Here is a 27,478-nt window from a genome sequence, read left to right as displayed (position 1 = left end):
AAAATATTATTTTAAAATATTAAAATAATTATAAAATTTATAAAAATCTTAGTTATTTTATTAGTAGGCTTTTTTTAACTGACTTATTATATTAAATTTAAATATAATAGTATTTTAAATAAAAAAGTATTTATTTATATAAAACTGGCTATAAATAGCTAATATTTTTTAATATTTTAATAGTAATTTATTAAAGTAATAGTATTACTTTTACTAATAGGTTATACTTATTTAGCTTACAGCCTTAAAAATCTTATAATAATTATTATAAAATAAAAATAGTATTTTTTAAAATTATAATTTAGATTATAAAACTACTTCTAATACTTTCAAATATTAAAAAAAATCAAATTGTAGAATATTTTTAATTTTAATATTTATTTTAGATTTATTTAATAATAAGAAGAGTGTTTTTAGCTAATTTAATATTAATTTAATATTATTATATTAGATTTTTTATTATAATTTAGCAGCTTATTTTTATAGTTGCTAATAATTTTATAATTAACTAATAATATTTCTAACTGTAGTAAGATCTTCTATTAAAGTATCTAAAGATATTAATAGTAAAAAATTTTTAATAGTAGAAAGACTTTCTAACTCTAAACTATTATTTAAATATATTAGTTTTAATAATATACTATATTCTATAAGTAACCAGAAAAAAATTAGATTTATTAAAAGAAAATAGATTAGTTAGATATAAAATAGTAATGGTTTATTAATTTTAAAACTAATTCTTACTATTCTAAAAGTATAGTAAGATTTTAGGAATTAAATACTAGAGGAAGTATAAGTTATTAATATTATAACCCCTCTATTAGAATTATATAGGCAAGCTGTTAGTGGTTCACCATGTTCTTGGGGATTACCCATGACAAATATGAGGCATATACAGATAAAAAATAAAAAACCAATATACTTAAATAGTCATAGTACACTAGAAGAGTTAATATAAAAATTAATAGAATAAAGCAGTTTAAAATAGTAATATAATATAAATTAATAGACTTCGTATTAAATTAAAATAATCAGTTAGCTTTAAAAAGCAGACTTTTAGTTTGTTAAAAATATACTACTATTATAACAGTACTTAAAATATTAATAACAATAATTATTATTATATTATTTTTTATACTATACTATATATAAATAGTCCCAGAGGGCGGTAAGATATGCAGTAGCAATCTGCCGTACTATCACTATACTGTCGGTAACAACTTATAATTACTTTTTTATAAAGCTAATGTTAAAAGTACTTTAAATTTTTACAATTTATTTTTAGTAAATATAAATATTTATAAAGTTTTTAAATAGAGATCTGACTTTTTTTATATAAAAGTCTTCCTCTACAGTTAATATTTAGTTTTTTATAATCAGATCTAAGAAGTTACTTTTAGTTTAGTTTTATATTTTATATTCTGCTACTATCTACTGGATTATTTTGTAGGATATAAATAATAAAATTATAGAAACTAAAAGTAAAATAATATAGTAAATAAATACTTTCTTATAATAGCTAAAGTAGTAGTATTATATTTTTAAATATTATCATTAATTTATTTAATTTTATAAAACTACTACTATTTTAAATAGTTCTGCAACCATCTTACTTAGCTGTTACATGGCTGATGCCTTAGGCCTTTTTTATATACATTCCTTTGCAATATTAATTACAAAGATTGGAAGGGCTTGCAAGGCCCTTACAAATATTAACTCTTAAAATAAGATAAATTATTTTTATTTATAATTATATTACAGCTGATTATAAGTATATAGCAGCAGACTACAATAAATGATCTACTAAATTTAATACTATTTATATACTAATAGTAAATAAAAATTATAAGACTATTAAAGCAGCTTGTATTACTCAGTATAATACTATATTAAATTAATTTAATAATTAGATTATAAATTAAAATAGGGTTATGTAATCTATCTGTTTTTTTATAGATAGTTGCTGTAAATAAGATTACTAAATATAAAGCTGCAATTATAAGAAATAAATTAAAAAAAATTTAAAATTTTTTAAAAAGACTATTAAAAATAAATAGTTTTTTAGGGGCAGTACTATTACAGTCTATAGAAATAGCAGTATTAATAGCAGTATTATACTGCCTAGTATACCGCCTTACAATTACTGTATATAGCTATAACACTTAGCTAGTACCTAATAACAACAACTTCGTCATCCTCAATAAATTGATACTTTGATCGTCACACCTAAGCAGTCTTTACATTAGCTAGAAATATAGCTTCTAATATAACTATAAAGTAATTAATAAAATAGAATAAATAAAGGTCAAAAATAAAGAATAAAAAATAATACATAAAATAAAAAAATACTATTGAAGAATTATGTAGGCAAGATATATAAGTATATAAATTACAATGATTTTCTAAATTAAATATTTTTGAAATCCATTATATGCATGTTTTATTTATAGCAGTACAGTGGGCCGCAGGGACCAACAGTACAGCAGTATGCTATCCGGCGGGTAATAATTGCCTTTAACAAAATTTGTACAATAGTGGTTTCTTCTACAGATAGTCTTTGCTGTATGAAATGGGCGGAATTCCTTGAATAATAGGGAATAATAAAGAAATTGAAAGAATTTAAATAATTTCTGCTTAATCAGCATTCTTCCTAACATCAGCTAAAATCACGTGAAACGCATTTTACTCCTAATTGATATAACAAATATCTTGATATAAAGAACAAAAGGGGATGTCTCAATTAATTTGTTATATTGTGAGGCTACAGTCACTTATGACCAAACAAATTTAACAGGGGCGGTAGAATCCCATTGGATGAACTATATAAGACTGTGGGGGACAATAATCACCTTTCCAGTGACTGTACTAAATAGGTTCCTGTCATACGATCACCTCCACACAATTTTTTTTTTTTTTTTTTTTTTCTTAATATCCCAGATACAGATTTCCAAGATGCCCTCGCTGGAAGATCAAAATGTCTCCAATGAATTCACTATGGTAAGTTTGTAAACCTTTCGTCACATTCCCCAGTTCAGCATCAAATCAAGATTCCCCCAAAGCAACCCCAGCGGCTAATGATAACCAACAGGCCTTCAAAGAAATAGCTAAGTGCGAGCATCGTACACATCAAGCAGTCCTACGGACACCTAACTAATCGTTATTCAACCAGAGGCGAGGAAGCAGCGCTGGCCCTGGAGAAGCACCTGGGTAAACTCGAAACTAGGATTGATGAGCTTTTTCGCCAATGCGATACTGGCAAGGCCATGTCCTACAGCGACACTGACATTAGCCAGATGGACACGCATCCACAGCCGGCAGTTGGCAATCAGTCCTCAAACAAACCCGCCAAATGAAATTGACCGTCTGCTGTCTTTTCCATGACCCCCTTCTCTGTTATAATCCCATCAATCAGTGTAGCTGGTGTGATATCAAACGCTGGATTCCAAACGTTGATTCCCTCTGCAGCTATACGCACAGTCTTCAGGTTTCCGCCCTTAGATGTATCGCCTTGGCAGGGCCCCTTGATTTTAGTAACCTCATCACTCGGTCGTTCCTCTATCACAATGTCATTTCCAGAGTTGGTCGACAAATCAATTGTGGTGAGCGGCGCAGCAACGAGAAACTTCACACCGTGATATTTTGCCAGGACAGCAAGCCCATACGTCCCTATTTTGTTGGCAGTATCACCATTGGCTGCGACTCTATCTGCACCGACAACGATTGCATTCACCCCAGCCCTGGAATCTGCAAGTAGTGCGGCGGACATAGAGTCTGTTATTAAAGTGGAGGGAATACCATCATGGACCAGTTCGAATGCCGTGAGCCGTGAACCTTGGTTGTAAGGTCTTGTTTCAGTACAGTACGCATGCCGCAAACTATTCATTGATCCCAAGCTGCGGATAACTCCCAGAGCTGTTCCGTAACCGGATGTCGCTAGAGACCTGGATGAACGTTAGAACTTCATATCCCAATTCTCATCGACGGTAGACTCACCCTGTATTGCAATGAGTCAAAACAGTGGCTCCTGACTGCCCCGCAACCACCGCATTCGACATGATCCATTTGGCGCCATTTTCCCCAATCTGCTTGTTGTCTTCAACATCCTTTACCAACATCCCCTCCGAGGCTTTTATAAAGGAGACGGCGACCCCGTGACCTGTCGCCCCAGGCTGGCTAGCACTCTGAGACACCACGACCTCAAGCTTTCGCGCAGCATCACCTAGATTGACAGCCGTAGGCCTGCTGCTCACCAGGTATTGCAGCTTCTCTAGAATGAAAACACGAACTTCGTCTGCATCGGAAGAAAGCCCCTCATTTGAAATCAGTCGGTGAAGCTCAGACGCAAGGGCAAGTGCTGCTACTATAGCGATAGCTGGCGCACCCCGGACTTGCATAGCCTTGATAGCATGCCAAGCCTGCTCACTCGTCTTGATTTCAATATATTCCTCCACGTAGGGAAGTTGCAATTGGTCGATAATTGCGAGGACACCGTCTCGATATTTGATCGCTTGCAAAGTCATGATTGCGATATCAACCTCAGAAAAGGATCAATGGACACTCTTGGTATTTCGAAGTGCTAGAAACGCTACCAATGGAGACAAAGAAAGGATAAGACGTTGTTGACTGAACTGTATTGCTCTGATATTTAACCGAAATCCTTCTCATTTGTTTGGGGTGTGGCTACATGCGCTCTCATTGGTGGGGCGGCGCATGTGGCAAACAGAAATCTAAGCTGAGCCGAGCACAGGCTGTACCTGGTACTACTCAATCAATACCTGGCCCAGGTAGCAGCACTATTAAGTTACCTGGCAGCACATTACCCTTCATTTGTCTTTCCATAGAAGTTGTTTACATGTTATAATAATTCCAAGAAGAATGAGTAATTTAGCTCCTACCACGTCTCCACCTACTCCTAGTGACTCTTTTATGTAATGAAGAGGTGCACCAGAGGCCGTTCTAGTTGATAATTTTTTGTCTTCGACCTAAGTCTCTGAACCTATTGAACTTGATTCGCTAATCTCCATCGGGCACTGTATTAAGGAGAGGTGTAGGATTTACCCAGTCCGTACAGAAGTTGCACTGGCCTTAAAGCCCGAACCCAATTCTCCAGCCTTCAATTCATTACCCAGGCAATGCTTTTCTTCATGCTTCCCCCTACCTCGAGGGTCGAGTAAGGCGATGGTCACTCAAAACTCCTTGGATTGGAAAAGGACCTGCAAATCTCCTTCGGAGAATCGAGGTGATAAAGGCTTAATTCGTCAATCTGCGGATATGTACAGCACTACTCCATGTGGATCAGGATAAGCATATATAACAACTGGCTCATGGATATGATTCAAACGAACCATTATTGCCGCGGATGAAAGCATCACCATAGCTTCGTGTTAATCGACCATTCACAAACTCTTCAGATTTCTCCAAAGCTATGTTCATGTAGCCATCTACAGACTGCAGTTCACCTAGGAAATTTTATGTCAGCTCCCAAATGTAAATTTGATGAACTCCTGTAGGTTGTTCAATCGTTGCTACACCCATCCTCGCAAGCCGGGATTCCACTTGGGATATGAGTAGGTAGGCGAACAAAGTAGCTCGGGTAGGTACCTTTATAGACAACACCAGAGTTCAATTTAATGGTCACTGGAGCACCTATTATTTCGCCAAGGAAAGCCGAGGGATCTTTCCCTTCAGAAGGTGCACCATTCTCCATCTTGACAGGAATGGTTATAGACAAGTTGGTGATCCTGGAATAAGCAACTTTCAGAAGTCTGGGAATTGGCCCCGCTGGCGGAAGTTGTTCTCGATTTGTCAGGGAACATCTAGCCCCCGGAAGCCAGTAAGTAGTCTCCAAGTCAAGGCACGTGTTTTCTAGTCAACGGCTGATTGTAATCCACCACCTACCACAACAGAATAACGAAAAGTCGCCCTTTAGGATATCACCGCTCTTCTTCTAAAGACCATCGTGTCTACTTCTACTCTGGGCCCTCTGCCCAGTTACCCAGAATCTACATTCGTTACAAGTCCAGAATTTACGGTCGCCAATTCAGAGCCCTATCGATGCGATCCTTCTTCAACAAGCCATCTTGGGCAAGCAGGGGAGACGAAACTCAAGATCTCAAGTTTTACCAACATGCTAGTCTAGTGTACAATGACATAGTTTCCGCGAATCAGGATGCGCGACGTGCCAACCAAATCCAAGAAACCGAAACCAAACGGCGACGTGCACCCATTGAGAATCATGGTGGTGACACATTACCGCTGGGGACCTGCAAACCCTCTGACGAATCTCTCAGTCATCAATCGCCGTCCGAGGGCAACGCTTCCAATCGCAGATCTGTACAACGAAGTGAAGATCAGCTAGACAGCCAAGCTCCAGATGCTTTACCGCACGGACCAGGAGTGACAGATCCCAATGGTATTGACCACTTGATGCCTGGGTTGGCGTCAATATCTCGGAACGAGATTGTAACTACTGGCACATCGGCTGTAAAGAACCTTAGTGGAGGCAAGAGAATTTGCATTGATGACTCTCAATTCTCGAATAGGCTGAGCCCTACTAAACCCCACTTGACTCTCAGCAAGAAGCTTACACCATCCGAAGATACGATAGTCCAGATCCTTATCACCTCGAAAATCAGTAACACCAAGCCGCTCATAGTTCGCCGAAAAATGCATCAGCCGCTGAAAGATGTGCGCCTTGCATGGTTGAAACGTCAAGACCTACCGAAGGGACTCGAGTCTTCTATCTTCCTGACTTGGAAAGGGAAACGGCTTTTCGATGTCACCACATGTCGCAGTCTGGGAATGGGACCCAAGGGTCGCCGTGCGCTTGGGTCTGTTGCCTGTGATTCTCTACGAAGTGACAGTTCGGACCTGCAAATTCACATGGAAGCCGCTACTGAAAATCCTCTTGATCTTGACAGTAGTCAGTCATTGTCTTCCGCCAAGCCAGCGCCAGCGCCAGCGCCAGGCATAGACTTCGACAGCGGCGAGCGATGTTCAAAAGATATCGTTTTGAAGGCCCCGGGGCTAGCTGATCTTAGATTGAGAGTGAGTCTCCAAATGCAGGTCTCACGGCTGATCCGCCTATTTCGCGATGCGAGACAGATCTCACTGGAGCATGAGGTTTACCTTGTATTTGATGGTGAACGCTTAGACCTCGGACATGCTCTTGAAGACTATGATCTTGCAAATGATGATCTCCTGGATGTAATAGTCAAGTGACAATTTTCGGTGATCACAAACTTATTACTCTTATGACGTTTGCACGTTCCATGTAACGGCAATATGTATAGCACGCGATGAGCATACTCAAGTTCGGAGAAATCGGAGAAGCACGTAGTTAAAATGGTGGAAGAATTCTCTTCTCCTGTATTTCATCAGGTCTCCTCGGGTAGCTTTGGGCGAGAGAGATGGTCCAGCAATTCGTGTATACTGTTGAGGCACAAGCCCGGGAACTCATGGGAGAAGCAATTTTCACCTACATTTACAGTATATAGAACATACGGTAACCTATTACATAGGAAACTGATAACGTAACCTGGAAACAGCCCGTCCCGGTTTTTCCGCTCACCCAACCAACAGCTAAGCGCCACTGCAAGTCAATCCCAGCTATACAATAGTATCGAGGAGTCGCTCAACCAGTACTCAACAGCAATGAAGTTACTTACTGCTAATTTTCTGACCTGTGCTGTCAAAGGCTGCAAAGCAGCCGCGTCGTCCTACCCACTACATTTTAAGGATGCTGAACTCGAACTGCAAGAGATCGACTTTCAGCCGGAATTCATACACAATATTATCCCACGAATTGACTGGGAGGGTCTGCGCGTAATGGCCAATGAGGTATGTGTGCAGGTATTTTCCCTAAGAAAAGGTTATTCAGGCCACTCATTCAATTGGCTTAGCTGGGCTTCCCTAAGATCCCTGATTTGAAGCCTGAAGGCGATGCACTCAATGATGAGCAGACAATGAGAGATCTTCACAGACTGCTATTAGAGACGCATGTTGTGGAAGGAAGACTATGCTGTGGCAACTGCGGTCATGAGTATATGATCAAGGAAGGAATCGCTAATTTCCTTTTGCCCAGCCATCTGGGTAAGACAAAGAAACTCCCTCGTGGAATCCCGAGTCTATGCTGACAAGCTTTCTGCTATAGTGTAATTTTCCTCCCAGGATGCTTCATGCGCTGGTGCTATGATCAAACTGATGTTTGATACCCCGTCCGTATCTGACTGAGCACGTTCCCTGCTGCTCAATGAAGAAAAAACCCGTCCTAGCCCGTTCTCCAATAGCCATGCATGGATTATGGTTGTTAACGTATGCTATCAGGGATGGCATCTGCTTCACAGCTGATGGGATTGAAAAGGACCTTGACTACAAGTTGAGCACAGACGCCATTATAATGGACACGGCACTACACACTCGATAAGAGCTCTCGGCCTTCGCAATGTACCAGATTGTTCGACCCCATCATGTTAAAGCTACTTTATTGTCTATATGAAACGCCGCTACACGGCAGCTTGGATGTGTGGTTGACCACAAATTTCAACTGTGAGAATAGCTCGCATACAGGGGTTTTAGCTTTGATCGAGCCTGCTCTTAGTTGAGAAAACCTTTGCAACCACTGGAACCGCAAAGACAGGGGATCCTGTCATCGCTGTCCCACTCCCTTTCAAACTTGTAGTCATATGTAAGCTCTTCATCTATAATCAAAGTGTCAGCATGTCAAGAAAATTGGGGAATGATGGTACAAAGCATACCTCTTTCGATGTCCCTCAAGGCATATATAACAATCCTTTTACTTCCATCCACTTTGATGATCTTGGCAGTACAATTGGGTGTACAGCTGTGGTTAATAAATCTCGCAATGCCTCCTCGCTTCGTCGCGTCGATGACTGTGTTCTCGTCGATACGGAATAGATAACTGCTGCCGATGCCACTCTTCAAATATCGTCTCTCTCTCATGTCAGCAACCTGCTGGCGGACCTTCTCACCCACGTATTCGATGATCATATCATTAGCCGAAATGTTCTCTTCTGCATATAGTCCCCAATTATGGATTGCAGATCGAGCGAAACGAACAGGTTTCTTTCGCTTCTTCAGCTGATTGAAACGAAGAACATCACCGTCGCCGCTTTGAGTTGGGAGGGCTTGTTTTTGTGCGTTGATATCTGCGATGAGTCGGCGATTGTTGACTCTTGTTGATCTGGATGTGGATTTAGACATTGTCTTGGCTGCGGCGATTCTCGCAGCTTCGACAGCAACACTATGAGGGTCATTTTTCGCTTTTGCCTCTCGCTCTTCGCGGGCCCGTTGAACCTTGATGCGGTGCGGTAAATATTTCGACTTTTCCGACTCCAGAATCCTCTTCCTTCCCTCGGTTCTTGCAGCTCCCGTGATGTTTGAGACATAGTAGCCAAGGATACTGGTTGCTTCGCGCACAGGTCCTACCTCTCCTGGGCGATTCAGGGCTTTGATTTCTTTTTGTCTCCATGCCCAAGCAGAGAGACTTCCAACGTTAGATATTGGTAAACATTCCAGCACATCACGGAGAAAATGTAAGTCCTCCCTATCCTTAATCAGATTCTGCCACCCATCGAGATCTAGCACAATAGCTTCGTCATCCTCGACCGTTGGGCGGGGCTCGTCATTGGAAACCTTCCATCCTATCTCAGTCCTTGGCACTTCTTTCTGACCTTCGGTGTCATCTAGGGCAATGGGAGTGAAGACACAAGCATGATCATCCTCCTGAATTTCAGCCTCAACAGCCAGTCGAGATCGCAAAAGCTTCGCAGAATCGACTGCCCGCTTCGAGATTTCGCTAATGTGCCCACTATTTGAATCTTTGTCACTGGCGAGAGGGGAGTTCTCATCCGCAACATGCTTCTCAACGACCTCCGAGTCGATGTGGTCCATGTGCAATTGTCCCTCACTGAGACCTGCGGCTTGATCGACTCCAAAGAGGTCATCATCTTTCTTTCTCTTTCGCGCAATGACCTTGTCGTTTTCTCTTTTTCGCTTGCGAGATGCTGGGGAGAGTTTGTGCTGTTCAGGGTACGAAGCATCGTTCGAGGCATCATTGACCGATTCAACCAAGATATCGGCATTTTCTTTTCGAGGTGAACCGTACAGATGTTCGTCATTGCCGACTTTGTGCTCGGCGAATACGCCGTAGGCCTCCGGAGCAGATTCATCAACATCCTCTGAATCCGAACACTCTGAGCTCAACCGACTTGGAGCACGACTGTCCGGATCATCGGTGTCTCTCGTGAACGGCGTCCTCTGCTCATCATCTGAATCATCCACGTGGTGTAATTGTTGTAGACGGTGATAAAGAGGTCGAACCTCTTTCCTCCGCAAAGGCTGTTTACGCCTCTCGTCCAAGAAAGCAGCGTCTGTGTGGTTGAGGCGGTGAGCTTTCCTTATACGGGGAAGCGCAAGGATACTCAAATTTGAGGGTCCGAATGGGTGACGGGCTGTGGACAGGTCTGAACGTGAATCTGGTGTTCCAGCCGGGCTATTTATGCCAATTTGAAACAGAGGTCTCTTTGCCCCTTCCGGATCACGAATTCCCAGTTGTCTTCTCTTTGCTGCATGTCGATCTGGGTCAAGGTAGTCATACAAAGTTGGTGCAGCAATCCGAGACTTCACGTCTTCGAGCAATTTGTCCTTCAGGTCCCGAACTATGATGGCTACCACTTCCTTGCAGGGGTCCAAATCGTTTGCTCTTTGGTTTTTCTCTTCCTCGATGTCCAATTCAGCTTCTCTCTTGACTCTGTCCAATCTGGCTCGTTCTCGTTGTTCTGCCTGCAATCGTTGTGGACTGGGGCTGCGCTCATAGCCTGGGTTTCCATAGGGTTGACTCTCCATATTCATGATGTAAGTAAACAACGGTTTCATGTGGCACATCTTGTAGCAACGTTCTGTTTCTTCTTCGCCTCTCCTGGAATTCTCGAAAATGATGTAATACCCTGTCTTATCACATCGAATATCTTTCCAATCGAATACTTTCAACCTTTTTTTCAGGTGAGGAACCGTTGTACTAAGGACCGGAACATAGCAATGCGCAATGAAGATATATGGGTCTCGCTTGATCTGACTCAGAATGGGGATTTCCTCGACCAACGACGGCACAACTGACTTGAAGAAGCTAGCCCTTGGTCCTTCAGGGATCACGGCCATCACCCGTGTCAAAGACCTTCCCGATGGGCCTTTTGGCGCTGTCGGGGGGGGCTCATTGTGATTGACGGAGGGGCCGGCCTTTGTATCTTCTGCAACGGAAAGACAGTTCTTGTATCCCATCCTCTGGGAGTCAATCGCTCTTGACACTATCTTCTCCGAGACAACGCCGTCCCGGTCTAATTCAACTCGAATTCTCCGGGTTCCGATACGCTGTTCCTTCTTGCACTCGCAGTACGCTCGTCTTGCGGCATTCATTGCGAGTAGTGGGCCGCCTCCTCGAAATGAGACACTGTCTTTATACTTGACGGAGCAAATTCCGAGAAATCTGCCGGTGATTGGATCAGTACGATTATTTATCTCCGCGACGTCTCCGAAGCTGGAAAATAGAGCATTAATTGGCGCGATTGGGGTCAAAGGGTCAAACCCAGTGACCACTATCTGGACCGGAGGCCCAGGCCCGATTGTTGTAGAAGCATCGTACACCCATTGTCGCAACGTATATGGGGCTGGACGAAATTTCGTTTTCTGCTTGCAGCCGGCTCCACGTGCATAATTTACTATGACCAGTCGAGGATCCGGCGGTCTATCATCCTGTCCGTTAGACATGATCTCCACATAGCGCGCCTTTTTGCGTTTGTCTTTTGATGTCCGCTTGTCGTTCTCGGGATCTAAGACTATTTTCCAGCCTCTAAAAGTTCCGGTCGGTCGCCCCTGTGACTCCGGTGTTGGTGGAGTTTGTAGCAAGGCGATGGCTGGCTTTGGTTCAGCGGTCCTAGGATTTCTGGAAAGAACATCAGCCGTTGCCGTTGCCCTGTCTCGACCAGGGCTGGCCTTCTGGGTGGGTGAGGGCTCTGCATTGATAAGCGGCGTAAGCGTTTCCAAGCGTCCTTCGCTGCCAGTTGTTCCGCCGGAAGGTACTGTGGAAGCGTGAGGCGTGGTAAGACTCTTGCTTGTCGCACTTGAGGATCCATCTGCAGCCGTGTCGGGAATCGCAATCTTCGTTTTCTTGGGTAGATCATTCCCTGAGCCTGCGCTTGCCGTGCTCAAACCCGAATCAGAGATATTCTGAGCCTCTGTCGAATATGCGAGTCTTTCGTGGTCGATATCTTCATTTGAATGAACCTTGTTGTGGGTCTTGTCCTTGGTGGCTTTGCGTTTCTGCTGTAGAACTGACGGAGCGGTGGGAAAGAAGTCTGCAAAACCTGCTGAAGTGCGCGACATGATGAGAAATGGCTACCAGCCAGAATCACGATAAATGTGAGTACCAAGCCGCATCCTTGATATTGGTCCCGTGTTCAATGGGCATGTATTGCCAGGAAACTCTCCTGGAACCAAAGGCGGTAACGAGAGGAGTCAAATTGACAAACCTTGGGAAGAGCGGACTATGATGAGATGGAAAATGACTTGGCCGCTGGAAGTGAGAGATGGTCCAGGACAATTCTGTATGGAGTACAATAATGGTCGAGAAAAAAAAGTGGGTGGCACGCTGAAAGGCCTGAATGAAGGTAGGTAGGATATTTTACTCAGTAACAGATAAAATGATGTACTGTACCCATACCGACGCGACGACCTTGGCAACGCGCCGGGTAAGATTAACGACAGAAGCGGCGGGGTGTAAGAACTCCGTAAGTTAGGGAGAAAGGTACGCAAGTACATACAGTAACTATCAGTTACATACAAACAACAATAAATTACATAGTATCAACCACCGCAATTTTTCTCCCTCTATCGCTTTTGCTGATGATCTTCCTATTATAAGGTCGGCGCGCGACTCTCCTCAATATCTTGTTCCTATGACCAGTCCATCTGCCATGTAAGAGTGTCAATATTTCCAACAAGCGGTCGCACATGTCGCTTGCATTTATAAGGTACTCCATTGTGCAAGAGTTCATACCTACCGCGATTTTTAAATAGATGGCAAGGCACGCTGCACTCGAGCAGATTTCCCCCTCGATGAGTAGGGGAGAACATAATCTGCTGGGAATTGTAAAGATTATCCAAACTAGTATTGTTTATAATATGTTTCTCAAAGGGCTTGGTCATTATTCTAGGGGTTAAATTATATATAGTCAATATTCTGATACATCCGACTAGTAAAGCTTTGTGTGGTTATGCCATGATCATTGTAGATGAGTGCTCAGAAGACATCCCGAAGCTTATTTTGTGTAAGCAATGGACTTGTCACCAGTTCAAGATAATGCTCGTGGAGGTTGGGTAGTCTCAGGCACAATAAACCCGGATTGCGTAGGGAGTGTTGGAGATGCCGGATAGCTGATGTACAATATGCTCATATTGACATGGAGTATTTTTGGAATTTTATATTTCGGTATGCCGTTGGCACACCCTGCCCTCTGCATCTATATCCATTAGTTTGGAAGTTCACAGTACATTCTAAGAGCAGATAGTCTGTATATGAAATTAGGATGCTATCATAGTCTTTAGTACGGAAGACACGGTTTCACCAGCAAAATGAATCGAAGACAAGCGGATCAAATACAGTATGCCCGCTGGGTTTCTAATGTCTCGCCCGAGTAAGTCTGCGAAGGAGACCGATACGCTGCGAAATATGACCTCCCCCTTCCCCACCAATCCTTCGATCTGACATTGTGACCCGCCATCATCAGAGGGTCTTCATTCCTGCCTGTAAATGACTAGTTACTTGGCTAGTTAACTAACTCAAATGTCAGTGCCTAGTCAAGCGCGACGGCATTAACCCTAATGTCAGTTTATTTGCAAGCCCAAGTTTATGCCGTGTATACAATAGCAATGATAAAACATGCCTCCTGTTGTCCCCAGCATCATAAACCCATAGTCTTGGTCTTCTGCGCTGTATCAGGGGTGTGCCCGCCCCGCGAAAGCCTGGTACCGTATGATAGTCTGAGATAGGATGGAAGGGCATGGTGTGAATCCGATATTGATTACCCCTGTTGGACGGAATCGACATGTGATGCTTGCCAGCACCTTCAAGGCAATTGTTTCTATGGAGCTATCTCATCATTAGAGGTGAGAGAAGGGAAGGATTGGCCTACCCTCCCCTCCCTGGCCAGCCAAATTACAACTCAGTGAAATAACTTAAATTGCTAAAAAACCACAATTGTTAGGTGACATGATTCGCTCAAGGAAACCAACTCATAAAGATGCTCCTTATACTTATATCCAGTAATCTAAGCTATGGTTTATAGGTTTTGGCCTTTAATCACTAAGTGAATCTCTTACCAACTTGCAGTTTAGCTGGCCAAGGAGGGTACTATTTACCACCCTGTAGGTTTAGCGCAATTGTCTCCACCAGTCCGACATATACTAAACGTGTTCAGCTGTGTAGTGACCGTGATCGGTGGCTCTGAGCTAACTCGGCATTTGACCAACCTTGGAGCCCCAGTCAGACTTCAGCTGCGGTGATTTGGAAAGGCGAACCGCGTTATATATAGGTTCCCGACAGAAAATGGGTTATAGACTGCCGCTCTTTATTCTTTCAGTGTCTTGTGCCGTCACAGAAACAGAAAGGACCCTCTAGTCGGCCCACCGGTGCACCGCCTTGTGCTGTGCCGCCGACAATCCGGTCAACTTCAAATGACTACAGAGTACCTACTCCTACCTCGTTGCGCTGACTTGAATAGCAGACTAACTTATCACGGCTCAATAAGGGAATTACGCCAAAGGGCTGGATTGAAGCCCGGGTAGCCGGACAGTGCGTGCATTAAAGAAAACTAGTGAAGATATTCGTCCAGAGGCAACACTGTACGGAGTAGGAGTCAGGCATGTAAGTTTTAGACTCCACCATGATATGCGTAAATCCGGCCTGCCCTACATGAGTACTAACCATATGTGTAGAAAGTGCTCCGTACAAGGTAGCTTACCGGTACTCCAGGTATGACTGCTAGGGGGAAAGGAAAGGAAAGGGGGAGAGGTGCGAGGTGGGGATGTCTTGGCGAACGGAGTTTCAGCACACCGCGGCTACATCTTGAGTATCGGTACGTATAGATCAACATACTGACTACTCCGTACTAGCAGTAGGCAAAGGTAGAAAAACTTTACCATGCCTTATTGTGGCCGCCGGGGACACCCCTTCCCCTTTTCTCCATTTGAGGCTTGTAAAAGCCTATCAAGCCTTCGTCTTGGTGGCAAAGACCCTTATGCTTTTGATACTGCACTACTATTTCAGGGGCTGCATTCCTGTAAACAGAAGACTTTGCATACAGCCAAAATAGGTATCCCCCAAGAGACTCGGGCTCAGCTTAGCCAAGCAATCATAAAATTGTCCACCTCTTGGTGTGGTGATATTGGCCTTTATTGAATTGGAAGGGCGAAATAAGCTAGTTAACTTACGAGGTCTTAGTCAGTTGGTAAGCTAGCGACTTTACCTACCACGGCACAAATCGGCACTAAGACACCAGTGGCCTATTATTAGAAAGCTATGTTTAGAGGACTGTGGCGGCGTGGCCACTAAATAATCCAGTACTTGAAACTGTACGATGAACTTTTGGCTGTACAGTACAGTACTACTGCCGATTGACTGCTTCTATACGTGATTCTCCAACCATAGCCATGGGGTCGAAATCTTGACTTGCTTAGTTTAGTAGATGAGAAACCGGGGTCCACGGTATTTGATTTTCATCACTTCGAATAGTGGAGTAGAGCAACCAAGGGAGAGTACCTACAATACTTAGTAGATATAGTTAGGTTTCATATCGTTCGGCAATCCTCCATACCTACGGAGTAGTACCCCGGGAAGATGCCAACATTGCCCAGCGGTCGTTGTCCAGCTGAGTCACGGGTGAAACATACCAATAGACCGTCTGAGGCGCAGAGTGGGCTTATTGGCTGCCAGCTCATTTGATAAATGGTTGTGCCCTGGAGTGCCTGTAGCAGCTTCCCTGGTCTGTGTGCTAATTGTGGGTCAATCTTACCACATAAAACATAACAGCTCCCCCTCCTTCCGACCTTCATTGTTTGTTGCTCCCCATCCATTACTACTAATACCCTGCCACTTCTACCTACTCTTTTTATTCCCCACCTTTCGGAATCTCCTTTTCTCCCTACCCTGATCATAGCCGTCTTTCCTTCTAACAAGATCCTGATTCTATCTCAACCGAAAGATACTGATAGTATGTATGTTGGAAGAAATCTGAAACGTCCCCCCGCACGCCCCTGTCTGTCGCTTGCGCCTCAGAGAATCACCGTTCGGTCTAACATGCTCTCCCACAGTCGGCATCCATCGACGAAACGTTGACCAACGCCTGAGTCGAGTGCATCTCCAACCGAAAGACAATATCGCCTAGATCTTCATCACGTTCTGTTTGGACCCCAACCATGTGGTATGTTCTGCTTTCCTGACAGTGCGGGCCGAGCTGCTCTGACCTGAATGTACTGCTTAGTGGCATTTTCGGATACATTAATTACCTCGTTGAGAGGGACCGCAAATACATCCTTGATACTTTGCTCAACGGTTAGTTTCTCTGTACCGCTGGATCTAGTCTCGTGTCATCTAACGCTGCGTAGGTCTATCGAGACTGGAATACCGCGGATACGACTCTGCGGGACTTGCGATCGATGGCGACAAGAAGAATGAAGTCTGTGCCTTCAAAGAGGTTGGCAAGGTTGCAAAGTTGAAAGAGCTTATTGAAGAGTCGAAACCCGACCTTACCAAGACCTTTGAATCTCATGCTGGTATCTCCCATACACGCTGGGCCACCCACGGAACACCATCTCGTCAGAACTGCCACCCACATAGGTATGTCAAAAGTCTCTGGCTACTTTCTGTTTCTCTGGCTAAAGTATACGACTGTTCTCCCGGGTGCATAGGTCCGACTTGAACTGGGAGTTTGCTGTGGTTCACAATGGTATCATCACCAACTACAAGGAGCTTAAAGCTCTGCTGGAGAGCAAAGGCTTCCGGTTTGAAACGGAGACAGACACCGAGTGTATCGCCAAGCTCACGAAATATCTTTACGACCAACAGCCCGACATCGAGTTTACAGTACTGGCCAAGGCTGTTGTTAAGGAGCTTGAGGGTGCCTTTGGTCTTCTCATCAAGTCCGTGCACTACCCTCATGAAGTGATTGCTGCCCGTAAAGGATCTCCCTTGGTCATCGGTGTCCGCACATCCAAGAAAATGAAGGTTGATTTCGTGGACGTCGAGTTCTCCGAAGACGGTGCGCTTCCGGCTGAGCAGGCTTCTCAGAATGTAGCCATCAAAAAGTCCGCCACTGGGCTCCTCGCTCCTCCTGACAAGTCTCTCCTGCACCGTTCCCAGTCTCGTGCTTTCCTGTCTGATGATGGTGTCCCCCAGCCGGCAGAATTTTTTCTGTCTTCCGATCCATCGGCAATTGTCGAACATACGAAGAAGGTTCTTTACCTTGAAGATGATGATATAGCTCATATCCACGAGGGCCAGCTCAACATTCACCGGCTGACCAAAGATGATGGAACCTCCAACGTCCGCGCTATTCAGACAATTGAACTTGAGTTGCAGGAAATCATGAAAGGAAAATTCGACCACTTCATGCAAAAGGAGATTTTTGAGCAACCGGAATCTGTGGTCAACACCATGAGAGGCCGACTGGATGTTGCGAACAAGCAGGTTACGCTCGGCGGGCTTCGGCAGTACATTTCTACCATTCGGCGGTGCAGAAGAATCATTTTCGTTGCTTGCGGAACGAGCTACCATTCGTGTATGGCTGTGCGTGGAGTTTTTGAAGAGCTTACTGAGATTCCTATCTCCGTTGAGCTTGCCTCCGATTTTCTAGACAGACAGGCGCCTATTTTCCGCGATGACACGTGCGTCTTTGTTTCCCAATCTGGAGAGACTGCGGATTCACTTATGGCACTTCGGTATTGTCTCGAAAGAGGTGCCTTGACTGTCGGTATTGTCAATGTTGTGGGTTCCTCTATCTCACTCTTGACCCATTGCGGTGTTCACATCAATGCGGGTCCTGAGATTGGCGTTGCTTCCACCAAGGCTTATACCTCACAATTCGTGGCCATGGTAATGTTTGCACTTTCATTGAGCGAAGACCGCGCTTCCAAGCAGAAGAGACGCGAGGAGATCATGGAGGGGCTTTCCAAGATCTCTGACCAATTCAGAGAGATCCTGAAACTTAACGAGCCCATCAAGCAAATGTGCGAAAAGCTTTTCAAGGACCAGAAGAGTTTGCTTCTGCTTGGTAGAGGTGGCCAATTTCCTACGGCCCTTGAAGGTATGCCTTGTGACTCTGGGGATCGCCATATGGTGCTAACTAATTTTTCTCAGGTGCGCTTAAAATTAAGGAAATCTCCTACCTCCACTGCGAAGCTGTCATGTCGGGTGAATTGAAGCACGGCGTCCTTGCTTTAGTCGACGAGAACCTGCCAATTATCATGATTCTCACCAGAGACAACATCTTCATCAAGTCTCTGAATGCTTATCAGCAAGGTAAGTACAACCGCTTTTCCGCACCCGAAATTATCATTCTTTGGCATCGGCCCTTCAAGAATGAATGACTGACCATATGATAGTTATTGCCCGTGGAGGTCGCCCCATCGTCATCTGCAACCACGATGATCCGGAATTTTCTTCGGCGCAGACGGAGAAGATCGAAGTCCCTAAGACAGTCGACTGTCTCCAAGGGCTTATCAATGTCATCCCGCTCCAACTAATCGCTTATTGGCTTGCAGTCACAGAGGGTTTGAATGTTGATTTCCCTCGGAACCTGGCCAAATCGGTGACCGTCGAGTAATTTGGTAATGTGGCTTTACCAGCGCAGCAGATATTTGGGCCGTTTTATTCTGTTTCCTGCCATAGCCTTCATACAAATGACTCTAAATTTCTCTAACGACAAAAAATGCGAGCGCTCAAATAAAGTATTCGTCTATCTTCGAGAATGATCATTTTTGCAAGCCGACAATCTACCGTAGCTTGCCTTTAGATATATGCGAGCAATGGCCTCGTTTCCAGTATAAGGGCCCTCTGGATTAGCCAGGATTGCTTGATACACGTATATCAAAGCTTTGCAAACCTAGCTTAGCGGGGCCGGTTCGGACCCCCACTTCCGGATTCCAACCGCAAACGGCCAACTGCCAGTTTCGCTATAAACTTAACATCTCGTACCGATAGTCTCAAAAATCCAACAGAGTAACCAGATTACAATTCTCAGCTCAACGCAAACATGACTTCAATTAAAGGTCCAGGAGCCGCGCAGGTACACAACGGTGAATGCCCCACTTCAACATTTTGCACATGCCCTGTCGCTTGATACTAATCCCTGTAGGCTCGGGTCTCAGAGTTGCAATCGTTCACGCGCGGTGGAACATGGAAATAATCGGCCCTCTTGTTGACGGGGCCAAACGAAGCCTCCTATCAGCCGGAGTTCTGGAGGAGAATATATCACTGCATACCGTTCCAGGCAGCTACGAGTTGCCCTATGCCGCGCAGCGGTAAGCGAGCGCTATGGAGAGCCAACTGTTTCTTCGGTAGTAGTTCCTCTAACGCTGTACTTCTAGGATATATGCCGCCTCGCAGATTCAAGCTGCTAGAAGCTCGGCTTCCGCTCAGGCCATCAGCGCCACGGACTTGCTTTCTTCTTCGTCTGCAGACCTTGCAAACCAATCTACTCAACCGCCATCTACCGATACGCCCCAGCCATTCGATGCCATAATAGCGATAGGTGTTTTGATCAAAGGGGAAACTATGCATTTCGAATACATTGCCGATGCTGTTACTCACGGATTGATGCGCGTCCAGCTGGAGACGGGCGTGCCTGTCATATTTGGTGTACTTACTGTACTGAACGAGGAACAAGGACTTGAAAGAGCCGGTTTGGGCAAAAAGGGCATGCATAACCATGGCGAAGATTGGGGCAATGCAGCCGTCGAACTCGGAGCAAAGAGAAGAGACTGGGCTGAAGGAAGAAACGTTTAGGGTGGATCAAGCGGTTACTCAAGGCATATGGCCCGAAATGGAAAGAACCTCTTCCTGTTCTTGATCGAGGGTAACAATCGATGAATATCTTAGCAGATGAAGCCTTATTTACTAGATCGATGTCAAGGAAGGGCCATCCCATTTATCGTGATAGGTTGAGATATCGAAGACAAGCCGTCAATCCTCGCGGAGTTCGCCTACTTATCTATTGATTTGGAACCTGAAAACCTCACTCTTGCATGCGTTCGTTGTCGACAGCGTCGCCCTTCGCCGCATCATCTTCCTCGTCATCTCCCTCGAGAGCCGCTTTTGCCGCCCGCTCGGCTTCTTCCAGCAGCTCCTTGGGTACCTCTTCGTGTCTTCCTTGCGTTGGACCATCTAGTGAACTAATCCAAGTCATTTCGAGTTCAAAGTCCTTGTCCTTACTGTCTTCATGGGCGACGTAGATAATGCGAGCTGCCTCTTTCACGCCATCAATGAGACTGAGACTGCCGGCACTTAGGTCCAGTTTCTCCAGCTCAGCCTTCGCCGCCTGTCTGCCCTTTCCAGTTGCGGCGCCATAGTAACCCTTTCACATTATTAGCATGTATCATCAACTCAAAGCCATGGAAGCCAGGCGGCCTTACCCAATACAAACCACTCGGCTCGATCATGTATAAGCCTGGACCTCCGGCTTTTGCACCCTCAACCTTGCCGCCAGAACCGGCTTTAGGTCCGCTTCCAACTTGACCGTCAACCGCAAGCTCCGCTTCAGAGTCCCAGCCTCCGACTATAGCAGTTACTCCAAAGGGCCTCACGCTCGAATAGAGTGTGTAAGCCTGTACGTAGCTGCCGAGCCGGTTCGATAGAGCGGAGACTGGTATAGGTCCCTTGTACACATTTCTCCACGAGGAAGCCTCGTCTCGAGCTCGCGAGACGAAATGCCGACCGTCGGGAACTAATCCTGCCGAGACCTACATCAACACCAGTGCACATGTTAGCATAGGCATGTTCATCAATGAGAGCTACGCCCATATTTAGGCGCGAGGTGAAGATCATACAATGCCGACATGGCGATCAACTGTTGCTATCCTCTTATTCGCGCCAGGCTTCAGAAGCTTGCTGCTGATAATCTTCTCCACCGCCAGTACGACGCCATCTTTGCATCTGAGGCCAACGGCTGTTCCCCCATTCTCAACGGCTTTGACCGCATATTCCACCTATAGTAGCGAGTCAATAACTTGCATGGGCCCCCCAAATCACTTGCACAGGTCTTTACCTGAAAGTTACGGCCATCGGGCGAAAACACCGAGTTTGAAAGATCATAACCAGTACCAATAGATGTCTAAATTATGGAAGTGTCAGTATCGTAGGAGCAGGGTTGTCAGGAAAAAGCAGACAGCCCAAACGAACCATGGCGATTGTGAACAGTCGCAAAATTGGTGCGAATCTAGATACGAGGATGTGAATTGAGTGTCAGGCGTAGGTGGATGGTTGCTGGGTATAGAGTGTTATGAGTCCGGGACAATAAATCTGAAAGGGCGTGAAGAAAGGTATGGTGACTTCAAGCAAGTCGGCTGACGCGCGTAGATCGTTACCTATGCCTATTACACTGGAAGGAGCTGCCTGACCTTAGCTCATGTCGCACGGACCACTCGCCGCTTTAGGGGTATAAGAGCCACGTGATATGCTATCAAGGGAGATGACGTTGTCCCATCCAAGTGAGCGCTAGAAAAGTACAAGGTAGTAAGCAAGTGCCGGACAGCCATTAACTATTCAGTATCACAAGGGTGTAGGCAAGAATCTTTACTTTACAGTACCTACCTGTATACTTGTGGCTGTACCCATCACTATATTTACTCGTGAACTCCTCGGTAAATTATCTTGGTTTTCTTGTTTCATGTGCCCAACAAACCATGATCAACTGGGCATCGGGCAGCATGTGCTCTCACTGCCTTGTACCCAGTGCCATATATATGTATCAATCTACTCCTGGTCTGTCGCTGTGGCTGTCTCTCAAAAAGAAGTGACTTTGCTCAAAGGACAATCACGCTCCCTCCTTCCCTCCTATTCACCTATGCATAATTGGGGTTTCGCCCAAACCAGTTGCTTGATATTCATTCACCAGGGCATTCTCGCACTTGACTCTCTTCTCTTGGACCAATAACTCTGCCATGGATTCTATGATTCCTCCTCAGTGTTTCTTCTGCAGCCAGGGGACGAAGAGTTCCGAACCGCTCGCCCCATATACCGAAGTTCCATGCTGTAGTCAGGTCAGAGAGTCCAACACTGCTTCTAACTCGGCTCCTGACCAAAAGGGCTTGTAGTGCCGACTCTCGGCATCCGAAAGTAACATGCAACTCCAACAAGAGCTCGCTGCGCTTTTCGAGAAGAGTATGACTCTCAACCTATCAACACACCTTGCCAGCGACCAATCACTGTGCTCTGTTTCTCCCGACCCAAAGCTATATAGTATCGGGCAAAACCCGGCCAGCAATATGGACCTGCACCCCACAGCAATTGACACACTCAGATATCACAACATTGATCCAGAAACACTTTTACTAAGACAATGGAAGCTCTACGAAGGAGCAATGCCAGAACAACGGTCACGCTTAATCCAGATGTGGCAGTTGTCACCGGAGCACCGATACCACAGCGACCAGGGTGAGACTAAGGGCGCCGGGTTGCATGACCACGGTGCGACGAATAAGACTGCCTGCATGTCTGGTCTCTGGAACGCATCGTTCGAGACTCGCACGGTTGATGATCTCGATATGTATGATTTCGACCGGGGAGTTGACTACAGCGCCAGCCCGTATGCCGAGCCATACATGATTACTGGCTATAGGGCTGCCGCTCAAACTAGCAAAGGGCTCTCTGACGGAAGAGACGGGAATGTAGTAAGCGAGCGCACTACAGGATCGCCATACAGGCTTGCAAATGATCCTGTTTATCGCTCCCAGGGGCAAAGATGGTGGGAGTACGAGCAGTCGGCATCACCCAAGTACTAGTCTGACATGATCCAGAATATGTATCGACGATTGCTCCTTGGGGGTGTGCATCCATCAGACCTACAAATCATTGCTCACAATGTACAGAAATCCCATCGCTGTCACGTCAGTCTGCTTGTGCACTCTTTCGGGGCTCCAATACTTTCGGACTGCGCAGTCGGGAGGCCTTCAAGAGAAATGACAGCGCAGCATAAATATAGAATACCACATATATCACAGTCCTTTAACAAAAAGTCATCGGCCATGGAGTCTCTTAGGCAATGTGATATCGATATAATCCGAGCCGTGTGATGCCCATGCGAGATTGATGGGGACCAGAAGAAGGGAATTTTATTTTCTGACTAGTGCCACCCCTCTGAACGAATTGGGAAATTGGAGCAGAGGTTTATGCACATGCTAGAGCAAATTTATATACTATTTCTCCATCCTGCTGGATCACCCTGACATCTTAACCCAAGGGTTGCCTCATTTTCGTTCAATCCTCCGCCCCTTTCCTACTGGCACACAACTTCTGGCTGCAAGAGTCATGAATAGAATCGTGATCCGAAGGAAGGGAGGAGGGAAAGAAGGAAAGAATTTGACGCAACTACCACCACACAAGGGATGGACGGCACCGGAGAATCGAGTTAGCGAGTGGCTCAGCGAATGCCATATCTTGGATCGTAGAGATTGTTGCCGGTTGGTATAACGAAAGCTCCCATGGTTGTGGCAGGAATACCGTCAAGGAATCGCATATGTGGCATAAATCAATCTGATCTCCAGAGAGAAGCGAAGTAATAGCAAGAAAAAAATTGAGAGAGGAAAGAAACGTGTAGATGCATTCAAGGCCCTGGAAGGGCAGAATCCGTGGCCGAGGAAACGGCCACTTTGATATGCCACGCTGGGGCACGCTACTCGTCATCGAGTGCTGCCATGGCCTCTGCAAGAGCATCAGCGGAGCGTTTGACCTCATCGACAGCCTCAGCGGCTCGCTTGATCTTCTGGCATGGTTGACCAGGCAGGTAGCACCATTTCTGCAACTTGGCTGGAGAAGCCTCTGCCATAGCCTCGGCCAAGGCATCAGCTGAGCGTTTGACTTCTCCAGTTACATCAGCCGCACGCTTCATCATGGCACAAGGCTGGCCAGGGAGGTAGCACCACTTTTGCACACTGACAGCTTGCACAGTAGTGGCAGCAAGAGTGGCAAGCATCAAGGATAGGAGCTTCATGGCGGCGGTTGAAGGTTGGCAGAGGCAAAAAATGGTATTTTGTTTGATTTGTTTTTGAATGGACAGATATGACAGATTTGCTTGCTTTCTGGCACCGTACAGACCATGGCAGTACGGAAGGGAGAAGCATCTTATTTACGAGTGACTTGCACATAGCGAAAGGTGCTGTCATGATCATTGAATAGGCGTTTCAATAGAATGGGTTTATATTGATTAGATTGGTGGACCCACAAAATGTGTTGGCGAAGGCAAAACTGATGGCCCTGTTGGGGACTAGAAGGAAAGAATAGAAAAGAAGCATCAATCATGGAGACATAAAGAAGAGCCAATGGCATGAACTAGAATGCTTCTTTTCTGCTGTCAAATAAGCAAGAGGACGGCAGCCTGATATTTTTGGCGGACGCATGAATCTGGTACTAGAGTGGATTCGTATGGTAATGGCTAGCCGAGACCGTGAGTATAGTGAAAACTGAGAGGAGCATTGCATGTTGCCTTGTGGTTCTTGAGATCCCTGCCGTTCGCTCGATCAGGGCCTGAATAGAGATGAGGTTCAAAGGTGTGTTCAAGAGAACAAGAAATAATGGGATCAGCTAAGCCTTTCCCAATTCAGCCCTCAATAAGTTCAAGTTGATTCAGCTGAAAGAAAAGTTCACATTCAAACATCCATTGATTCAGATCTTAGAGAGATAATGAATGGGATAGATGTACAGTACTACAGACTGCGTCCATTGGTATCCGGTGCAGGAATCTAATCGCGTGGGTCCAAGAAATGATAGCAGTAATCAGCGCTGCAAGAGGAACGACACCGGATACTTTGGCAGTCAGCTCTGGAAAACTATGAACTAGAAGACAGTCTACACCACCTACTTGACACATTTTTGTTGTATTGAGGAGAGATGCTCAATCTTATTACGTAGCCTGTGAATTAGTTCAAGGTTAGCAGCTCCAGCCAGGCACTAGGCAAGAGATAAGATCGGCCCGTGCTGTTGTCAGGGAAAAAGGAAAGGTCATGGTGGATGCCGAGACGATCCGCCCGTTTTTTCCGGCGTCTCGTGCCTCGCTCTTTTCTTGCCGTCCTCCGTCTCTTTCTCCTTCCCGTTCTCTTTGCCAAACCAGTGCTTTTCCGCGCCTCTCCTCTCCTTGCCCTTCTTTTTGTTCACCTCTGCTCCGCCAAAATGTTCTCTCTCCGGACAGCGCAGCCTGCGCAGGTAAGTCAATCAAGAAAACCCATGAATCCTTGCTTTCTTTCTTCCCTGCATCAGTTGATCAATCACTTCCTCTGCATCCTTGCCTATTGGGCCGCACATTATTCCCTTCCGACCCAGCTCTTTAAACAAAGACTCTGGGAACAGATGGCCCAAAGCCGGCTTTCTCCAAACGGATCTTGTTCTTCTTTGACTCTTCTGCTATGTTCTCATCTGTGAAAAAGCGCAATAACTTATCTCTCCCATTTGCCTTGCTACATTCGCCTATTAACGCCTCTGTGACAGTCTCTCCTTCGTCGCGCTGCGGTGCCCACCCTTGCCCGCTCCTCTATCCCCGTTAGATGTGTGTCAACTCCTTCTGAGCCTTCGACACGGTTTGTCAACGATTATCTGTGGCTAACCTTCCGCCGCCAGCCTTTGCTAGCGTTCAGTCGGACATTTTCAAGCCGACCAAATATGGCGGCAAGTACACCGTCACACTCATTCCAGGTACCTTGACCCCAATATCTCTCCAAGATACATCATCGCCCCCTATATTTGGCTCCGGCCATCTTTTCGCTTCGCTCGTCACCACGGATGCTGACCTGAAATCAACTATTATCACAGGCGACGGAATCGGCGCTGAAGTTGCTGAGTCGGTGAAAACAATTTTCAAGGCCGACAATGTCCCCATTGAGTGGGAGCAAGTGGATGTTAGTGGTGTGGACACCGGCAATAAGCACTCGGAGGAACTCTTCAAGGAGTCCATCGCATCTCTGCGACGGAACAAGCTGGGTCTCAAGGGTATCTTGTTCACTCCCGTTGAGCGCTCCGGTCACCAGTCATTCAACGTTGCTCTTCGTCAGGAGCTCGATATCTTCGCGTCGGTTGTCCTCATTAAGAATATTCCCGGCTACAAGACACGCCACGAGAACGTTGATCTGTGCATCATCCGTGAGAATACCGAGGGTGAATACTCCGGCCTTGAACACCAGTCCGTGCAAGGTGTTGTGGAGTCACTGAAGATTATTACTCGTGCCAAGTCTGAGCGCATCGCCAAGTTCGCCTTTGGTTTCGCTCTTGCCAATAACAGGAAAAAGGTCACCTGCATCCACAAGGCTAACATCATGAAACTTGCGGATGGTCTGTTCCGCAGTACCTTCCACAAGGTTGCTGAGAACTACCCAACTTTGGAGGTCAACGACATGATTGTTGATAACGCCTCCATGCAGGCTGTCTCGCGCCCCCAGCAGTTTGATGTGATGGTCATGCCTAACCTGTACGGTGGTATTCTCTCTAACATTGGTGCTGCCCTCGTTGGTGGTCCTGGTGTGGTTCCTGGTTGCAACATGGGTCGTGACGTCGCTGTGTTCGAGCCCGGATGTCGCCACGTCGGCCTTGATATCAAGGGCAAAGATCAAGCGAACCCCAGCGCCATGATTCTGTCCGGATCTATGCTTCTTCGCCATATTGGTCTAGATGATCACGCGAACAGGATCTCGAAGGCGGTGTATGACGTGATTGGTGAAGGGTAAGTCGTTTTCTCGCCAGTCCCAGGGTCATTGCGGACTTTTGACTAATGCTTCGTTCGTCAGTAAAACAAGAACTCGTGACATGGGCGGTCAGGCCACCACCCACGAGTTTACCAGAGCCGTTCTTGACAAGATGGAGGCTGCTCTGTAAAGAACTTTCTCTTTGAACTTGCTACTATTATGATGATGAGAGCTTGTATAGGCCCGTAAACTGTTAATCTATTCCTTGCCTGGTAGACTATGCTCATTTCTGGTACTGTCGCTATATGTTCTTATCATCCACATGTACACCACCAATTTGTCCTGCACAATACAAAATCCTCGGACAAAATCGTAGAACAAAGCACGCAGGACGAACGTGACACAAGTAAACAGCGACCCATGAAGGATTCCCAGCTGTCTACTAACCTGCACATTTGAACCCTTAACAGCAATCCGCTAAGTTTTAGCTATAATCCACTGGCAGAGTGAACAAATACCCAAACTT

General features: G+C 45.5%; 11 protein-coding genes across 11 annotated transcripts; 6 read left to right on the top strand and 5 right to left on the bottom strand.

The window, feature by feature from the left end:
* Nucleotides 1–2,952: 2,952 nt before the first annotated feature.
* BO82DRAFT_347817 (S-methyl-5-thioribose-1-phosphate isomerase) lies at nucleotides 2,953–4,624 on the bottom strand. Its single transcript, XM_025633806.1, has 2 exons — nucleotides 3,994–4,624; nucleotides 2,953–3,941 (listed from the first exon to the last, which is right to left on the bottom strand). The coding sequence occupies exons 1-2, from the start codon at nucleotides 4,518–4,520 to the stop codon at nucleotides 3,326–3,328; spliced, it is 1,143 nt and encodes a 380-aa protein (XP_025486356.1). The 5' UTR covers nucleotides 4,521–4,624; the 3' UTR covers nucleotides 2,953–3,325.
* A 263-nt stretch (nucleotides 4,625–4,887) lies between these two features.
* BO82DRAFT_347815 (U4/U6-U5 snRNP complex subunit LSM6) lies at nucleotides 4,888–5,797 on the bottom strand. The gene is made up of 3 exons (XM_025633805.1): nucleotides 5,602–5,797; nucleotides 5,346–5,459; nucleotides 4,888–5,281 (listed from the first exon to the last, which is right to left on the bottom strand). The coding sequence occupies exons 1-3, from the start codon at nucleotides 5,705–5,707 to the stop codon at nucleotides 5,259–5,261; spliced, it is 243 nt and encodes an 80-aa protein (XP_025486355.1). The 5' UTR covers nucleotides 5,708–5,797; the 3' UTR covers nucleotides 4,888–5,258.
* Nucleotides 5,798–5,858: 61 nt separating this feature from the next.
* Nucleotides 5,859–7,437, top strand: BO82DRAFT_216712 (uncharacterized protein). The gene has a single exon (XM_025630742.1). The coding sequence runs from the start codon at nucleotides 6,055–6,057 to the stop codon at nucleotides 7,219–7,221; it is 1,167 nt and encodes a 388-aa protein (XP_025486354.1). The 5' UTR covers nucleotides 5,859–6,054; the 3' UTR covers nucleotides 7,222–7,437.
* Nucleotides 7,438–7,653: 216 nt separating this feature from the next.
* BO82DRAFT_379065 (RNA methylation protein TRM112) lies at nucleotides 7,654–8,210 on the top strand (the record flags this gene model as incomplete). The annotated part of the gene is made up of 3 exons (XM_025637666.1): nucleotides 7,654–7,839; nucleotides 7,902–8,091; nucleotides 8,170–8,210. The coding sequence occupies 3 exons, from the start codon at nucleotides 7,654–7,656 to the stop codon at nucleotides 8,208–8,210; spliced, it is 417 nt and encodes a 138-aa protein (XP_025486353.1).
* A 240-nt stretch (nucleotides 8,211–8,450) lies between these two features.
* set1 (histone methyltransferase SET1) lies at nucleotides 8,451–12,667 on the bottom strand. Its single transcript, XM_025636575.1, has 2 exons — nucleotides 8,757–12,667; nucleotides 8,451–8,699 (listed from the first exon to the last, which is right to left on the bottom strand). The coding sequence occupies exons 1-2, from the start codon at nucleotides 12,397–12,399 to the stop codon at nucleotides 8,596–8,598; spliced, it is 3,747 nt and encodes a 1,248-aa protein (XP_025486352.1). The 5' UTR covers nucleotides 12,400–12,667; the 3' UTR covers nucleotides 8,451–8,595.
* Nucleotides 12,668–16,149: 3,482 nt separating this feature from the next.
* gfa1 (glutamine--fructose-6-phosphate transaminase (isomerizing) GFA1) lies at nucleotides 16,150–19,071 on the top strand. Its single transcript, XM_025636574.1, has 7 exons — nucleotides 16,150–16,287; nucleotides 16,384–16,493; nucleotides 16,554–16,624; nucleotides 16,678–16,909; nucleotides 16,981–18,374; nucleotides 18,428–18,589; nucleotides 18,673–19,071. The coding sequence occupies exons 2-7, from the start codon at nucleotides 16,489–16,491 to the stop codon at nucleotides 18,891–18,893; spliced, it is 2,085 nt and encodes a 694-aa protein (XP_025486351.1). The 5' UTR covers nucleotides 16,150–16,287; nucleotides 16,384–16,488; the 3' UTR covers nucleotides 18,894–19,071.
* A 186-nt stretch (nucleotides 19,072–19,257) lies between these two features.
* On the top strand, nucleotides 19,258–20,458 carry BO82DRAFT_396366 (lumazine synthase RIB4). The gene is made up of 3 exons (XM_025638835.1): nucleotides 19,258–19,365; nucleotides 19,425–19,590; nucleotides 19,657–20,458. Exons 1-3 carry the CDS (start codon nucleotides 19,323–19,325, stop codon nucleotides 20,072–20,074), a joined length of 627 nt encoding a protein of 208 aa, XP_025486350.1. The 5' UTR covers nucleotides 19,258–19,322; the 3' UTR covers nucleotides 20,075–20,458.
* BO82DRAFT_359420 (proteasome core particle subunit alpha 7) lies at nucleotides 20,080–21,640 on the bottom strand. The gene is made up of 5 exons (XM_025636573.1): nucleotides 21,467–21,640; nucleotides 21,333–21,398; nucleotides 21,115–21,273; nucleotides 20,701–21,027; nucleotides 20,080–20,642 (listed from the first exon to the last, which is right to left on the bottom strand). The coding sequence occupies exons 1-5, from the start codon at nucleotides 21,467–21,469 to the stop codon at nucleotides 20,304–20,306; spliced, it is 894 nt and encodes a 297-aa protein (XP_025486349.1). The 5' UTR covers nucleotides 21,470–21,640; the 3' UTR covers nucleotides 20,080–20,303.
* A 587-nt stretch (nucleotides 21,641–22,227) lies between these two features.
* On the top strand, nucleotides 22,228–23,067 carry BO82DRAFT_296956 (uncharacterized protein; the record flags this gene model as incomplete). Its single annotated transcript, XM_025631923.1, has 2 exons — nucleotides 22,228–22,326; nucleotides 22,381–23,067. The coding sequence occupies 2 exons, from the start codon at nucleotides 22,228–22,230 to the stop codon at nucleotides 23,065–23,067; spliced, it is 786 nt and encodes a 261-aa protein (XP_025486348.1).
* An 890-nt stretch (nucleotides 23,068–23,957) lies between these two features.
* Nucleotides 23,958–24,275, bottom strand: BO82DRAFT_369631 (mating alpha-pheromone PpgA; the record flags this gene model as incomplete). Its single annotated transcript, XM_025637174.1, has 1 exon — nucleotides 23,958–24,275. The coding sequence occupies one exon, from the start codon at nucleotides 24,273–24,275 to the stop codon at nucleotides 23,958–23,960; it is 318 nt and encodes a 105-aa protein (XP_025486347.1).
* A 1,086-nt stretch (nucleotides 24,276–25,361) lies between these two features.
* On the top strand, nucleotides 25,362–27,177 carry BO82DRAFT_322543 (isocitrate dehydrogenase (NAD(+)) IDH1). The gene is made up of 5 exons (XM_025632773.1): nucleotides 25,362–25,483; nucleotides 25,766–25,823; nucleotides 25,895–25,969; nucleotides 26,087–26,990; nucleotides 27,055–27,177. The coding sequence occupies exons 1-5, from the start codon at nucleotides 25,451–25,453 to the stop codon at nucleotides 27,140–27,142; spliced, it is 1,158 nt and encodes a 385-aa protein (XP_025486346.1). The 5' UTR covers nucleotides 25,362–25,450; the 3' UTR covers nucleotides 27,143–27,177.
* Nucleotides 27,178–27,478: the final 301 nt, after the last annotated feature.

This window comes from Aspergillus uvarum (assembly GCF_003184745.1).
Source record: "Aspergillus uvarum CBS 121591 unplaced genomic scaffold BO82scaffold_93, whole genome shotgun sequence".
NCBI lineage: Eukaryota > Fungi > Ascomycota > Eurotiomycetes > Eurotiales > Aspergillaceae > Aspergillus > Aspergillus uvarum.
Note: the sequence above shows the minus strand (reverse complement) of the source record. Positions and strands in the feature narration are given on the sequence as shown.

What these genes read in the sequence shown, in the direction of transcription:
- BO82DRAFT_347817 (XM_025633806.1), bottom strand. Translation starts at nt 4,520, where the DNA reads ATGACTTTGCAAGCGATCAAATATCGAGACGGTGTCCTCGCAATTATC. An exon ending in TTGACTCATTGCAATACAGG is followed by an intron (nt 3,942 to 3,993) that starts GTGAGTCTACCG and finishes ACGTTCATCCAG; the next exon opens with GTCTCTAGCGACATCCGGTT.
- BO82DRAFT_347815 (XM_025633805.1), bottom strand. Translation starts at nt 5,707, where the DNA reads ATGGAGAATGGTGCACCTTCTGAAGGGAAAGATCCCTCGGCTTTCCTT. An exon ending in CTCTGGTGTTGTCTATAAAG is followed by an intron (nt 5,460 to 5,601) that starts GTACCTACCCGA and finishes AAAATTTCCTAG; the next exon opens with GTGAACTGCAGTCTGTAGAT. An exon ending in TTTCATCCGCGGCAATAATG is followed by an intron (nt 5,282 to 5,345) that starts GTTCGTTTGAAT and finishes CACATGGAGTAG; the next exon opens with TGCTGTACATATCCGCAGAT.
- BO82DRAFT_216712 (XM_025630742.1), top strand. Translation starts at nt 6,055, where the DNA reads ATGCGATCCTTCTTCAACAAGCCATCTTGGGCAAGCAGGGGAGACGAA.
- set1 (XM_025636575.1), bottom strand. Translation starts at nt 12,399, where the DNA reads ATGTCGCGCACTTCAGCAGGTTTTGCAGACTTCTTTCCCACCGCTCCG. An exon ending in CTTGAGGGACATCGAAAGAG is followed by an intron (nt 8,700 to 8,756) that starts GTATGCTTTGTA and finishes CTTTGATTATAG; the next exon opens with ATGAAGAGCTTACATATGAC.
- gfa1 (XM_025636574.1), top strand. An exon ending in ATTTCCTACGGCCCTTGAAG is followed by an intron (nt 18,375 to 18,427) that starts GTATGCCTTGTG and finishes AATTTTTCTCAG; the next exon opens with GTGCGCTTAAAATTAAGGAA. An exon ending in TCTGAATGCTTATCAGCAAG is followed by an intron (nt 18,590 to 18,672) that starts GTAAGTACAACC and finishes ACCATATGATAG; the next exon opens with TTATTGCCCGTGGAGGTCGC.
- BO82DRAFT_396366 (XM_025638835.1), top strand. Translation starts at nt 19,323, where the DNA reads ATGACTTCAATTAAAGGTCCAGGAGCCGCGCAGGTACACAACG. An exon ending in AGCCGCGCAGGTACACAACG is followed by an intron (nt 19,366 to 19,424) that starts GTGAATGCCCCA and finishes TAATCCCTGTAG; the next exon opens with GCTCGGGTCTCAGAGTTGCA. An exon ending in TTGCCCTATGCCGCGCAGCG is followed by an intron (nt 19,591 to 19,656) that starts GTAAGCGAGCGC and finishes CTGTACTTCTAG; the next exon opens with GATATATGCCGCCTCGCAGA.
- BO82DRAFT_359420 (XM_025636573.1), bottom strand. An exon ending in CCGATGGCCGTAACTTTCAG is followed by an intron (nt 21,274 to 21,332) that starts GTAAAGACCTGT and finishes TCGCTACTATAG; the next exon opens with GTGGAATATGCGGTCAAAGC. An exon ending in TTGATCGCCATGTCGGCATT is followed by an intron (nt 21,028 to 21,114) that starts GTATGATCTTCA and finishes GTGTTGATGTAG; the next exon opens with GTCTCGGCAGGATTAGTTCC.
- BO82DRAFT_322543 (XM_025632773.1), top strand. Translation starts at nt 25,451, where the DNA reads ATGTTCTCTCTCCGGACAGCGCAGCCTGCGCAG. An exon ending in GGACAGCGCAGCCTGCGCAG is followed by an intron (nt 25,484 to 25,765) that starts GTAAGTCAATCA and finishes CCTCTGTGACAG; the next exon opens with TCTCTCCTTCGTCGCGCTGC. An exon ending in CACCGTCACACTCATTCCAG is followed by an intron (nt 25,970 to 26,086) that starts GTACCTTGACCC and finishes CTATTATCACAG; the next exon opens with GCGACGGAATCGGCGCTGAA.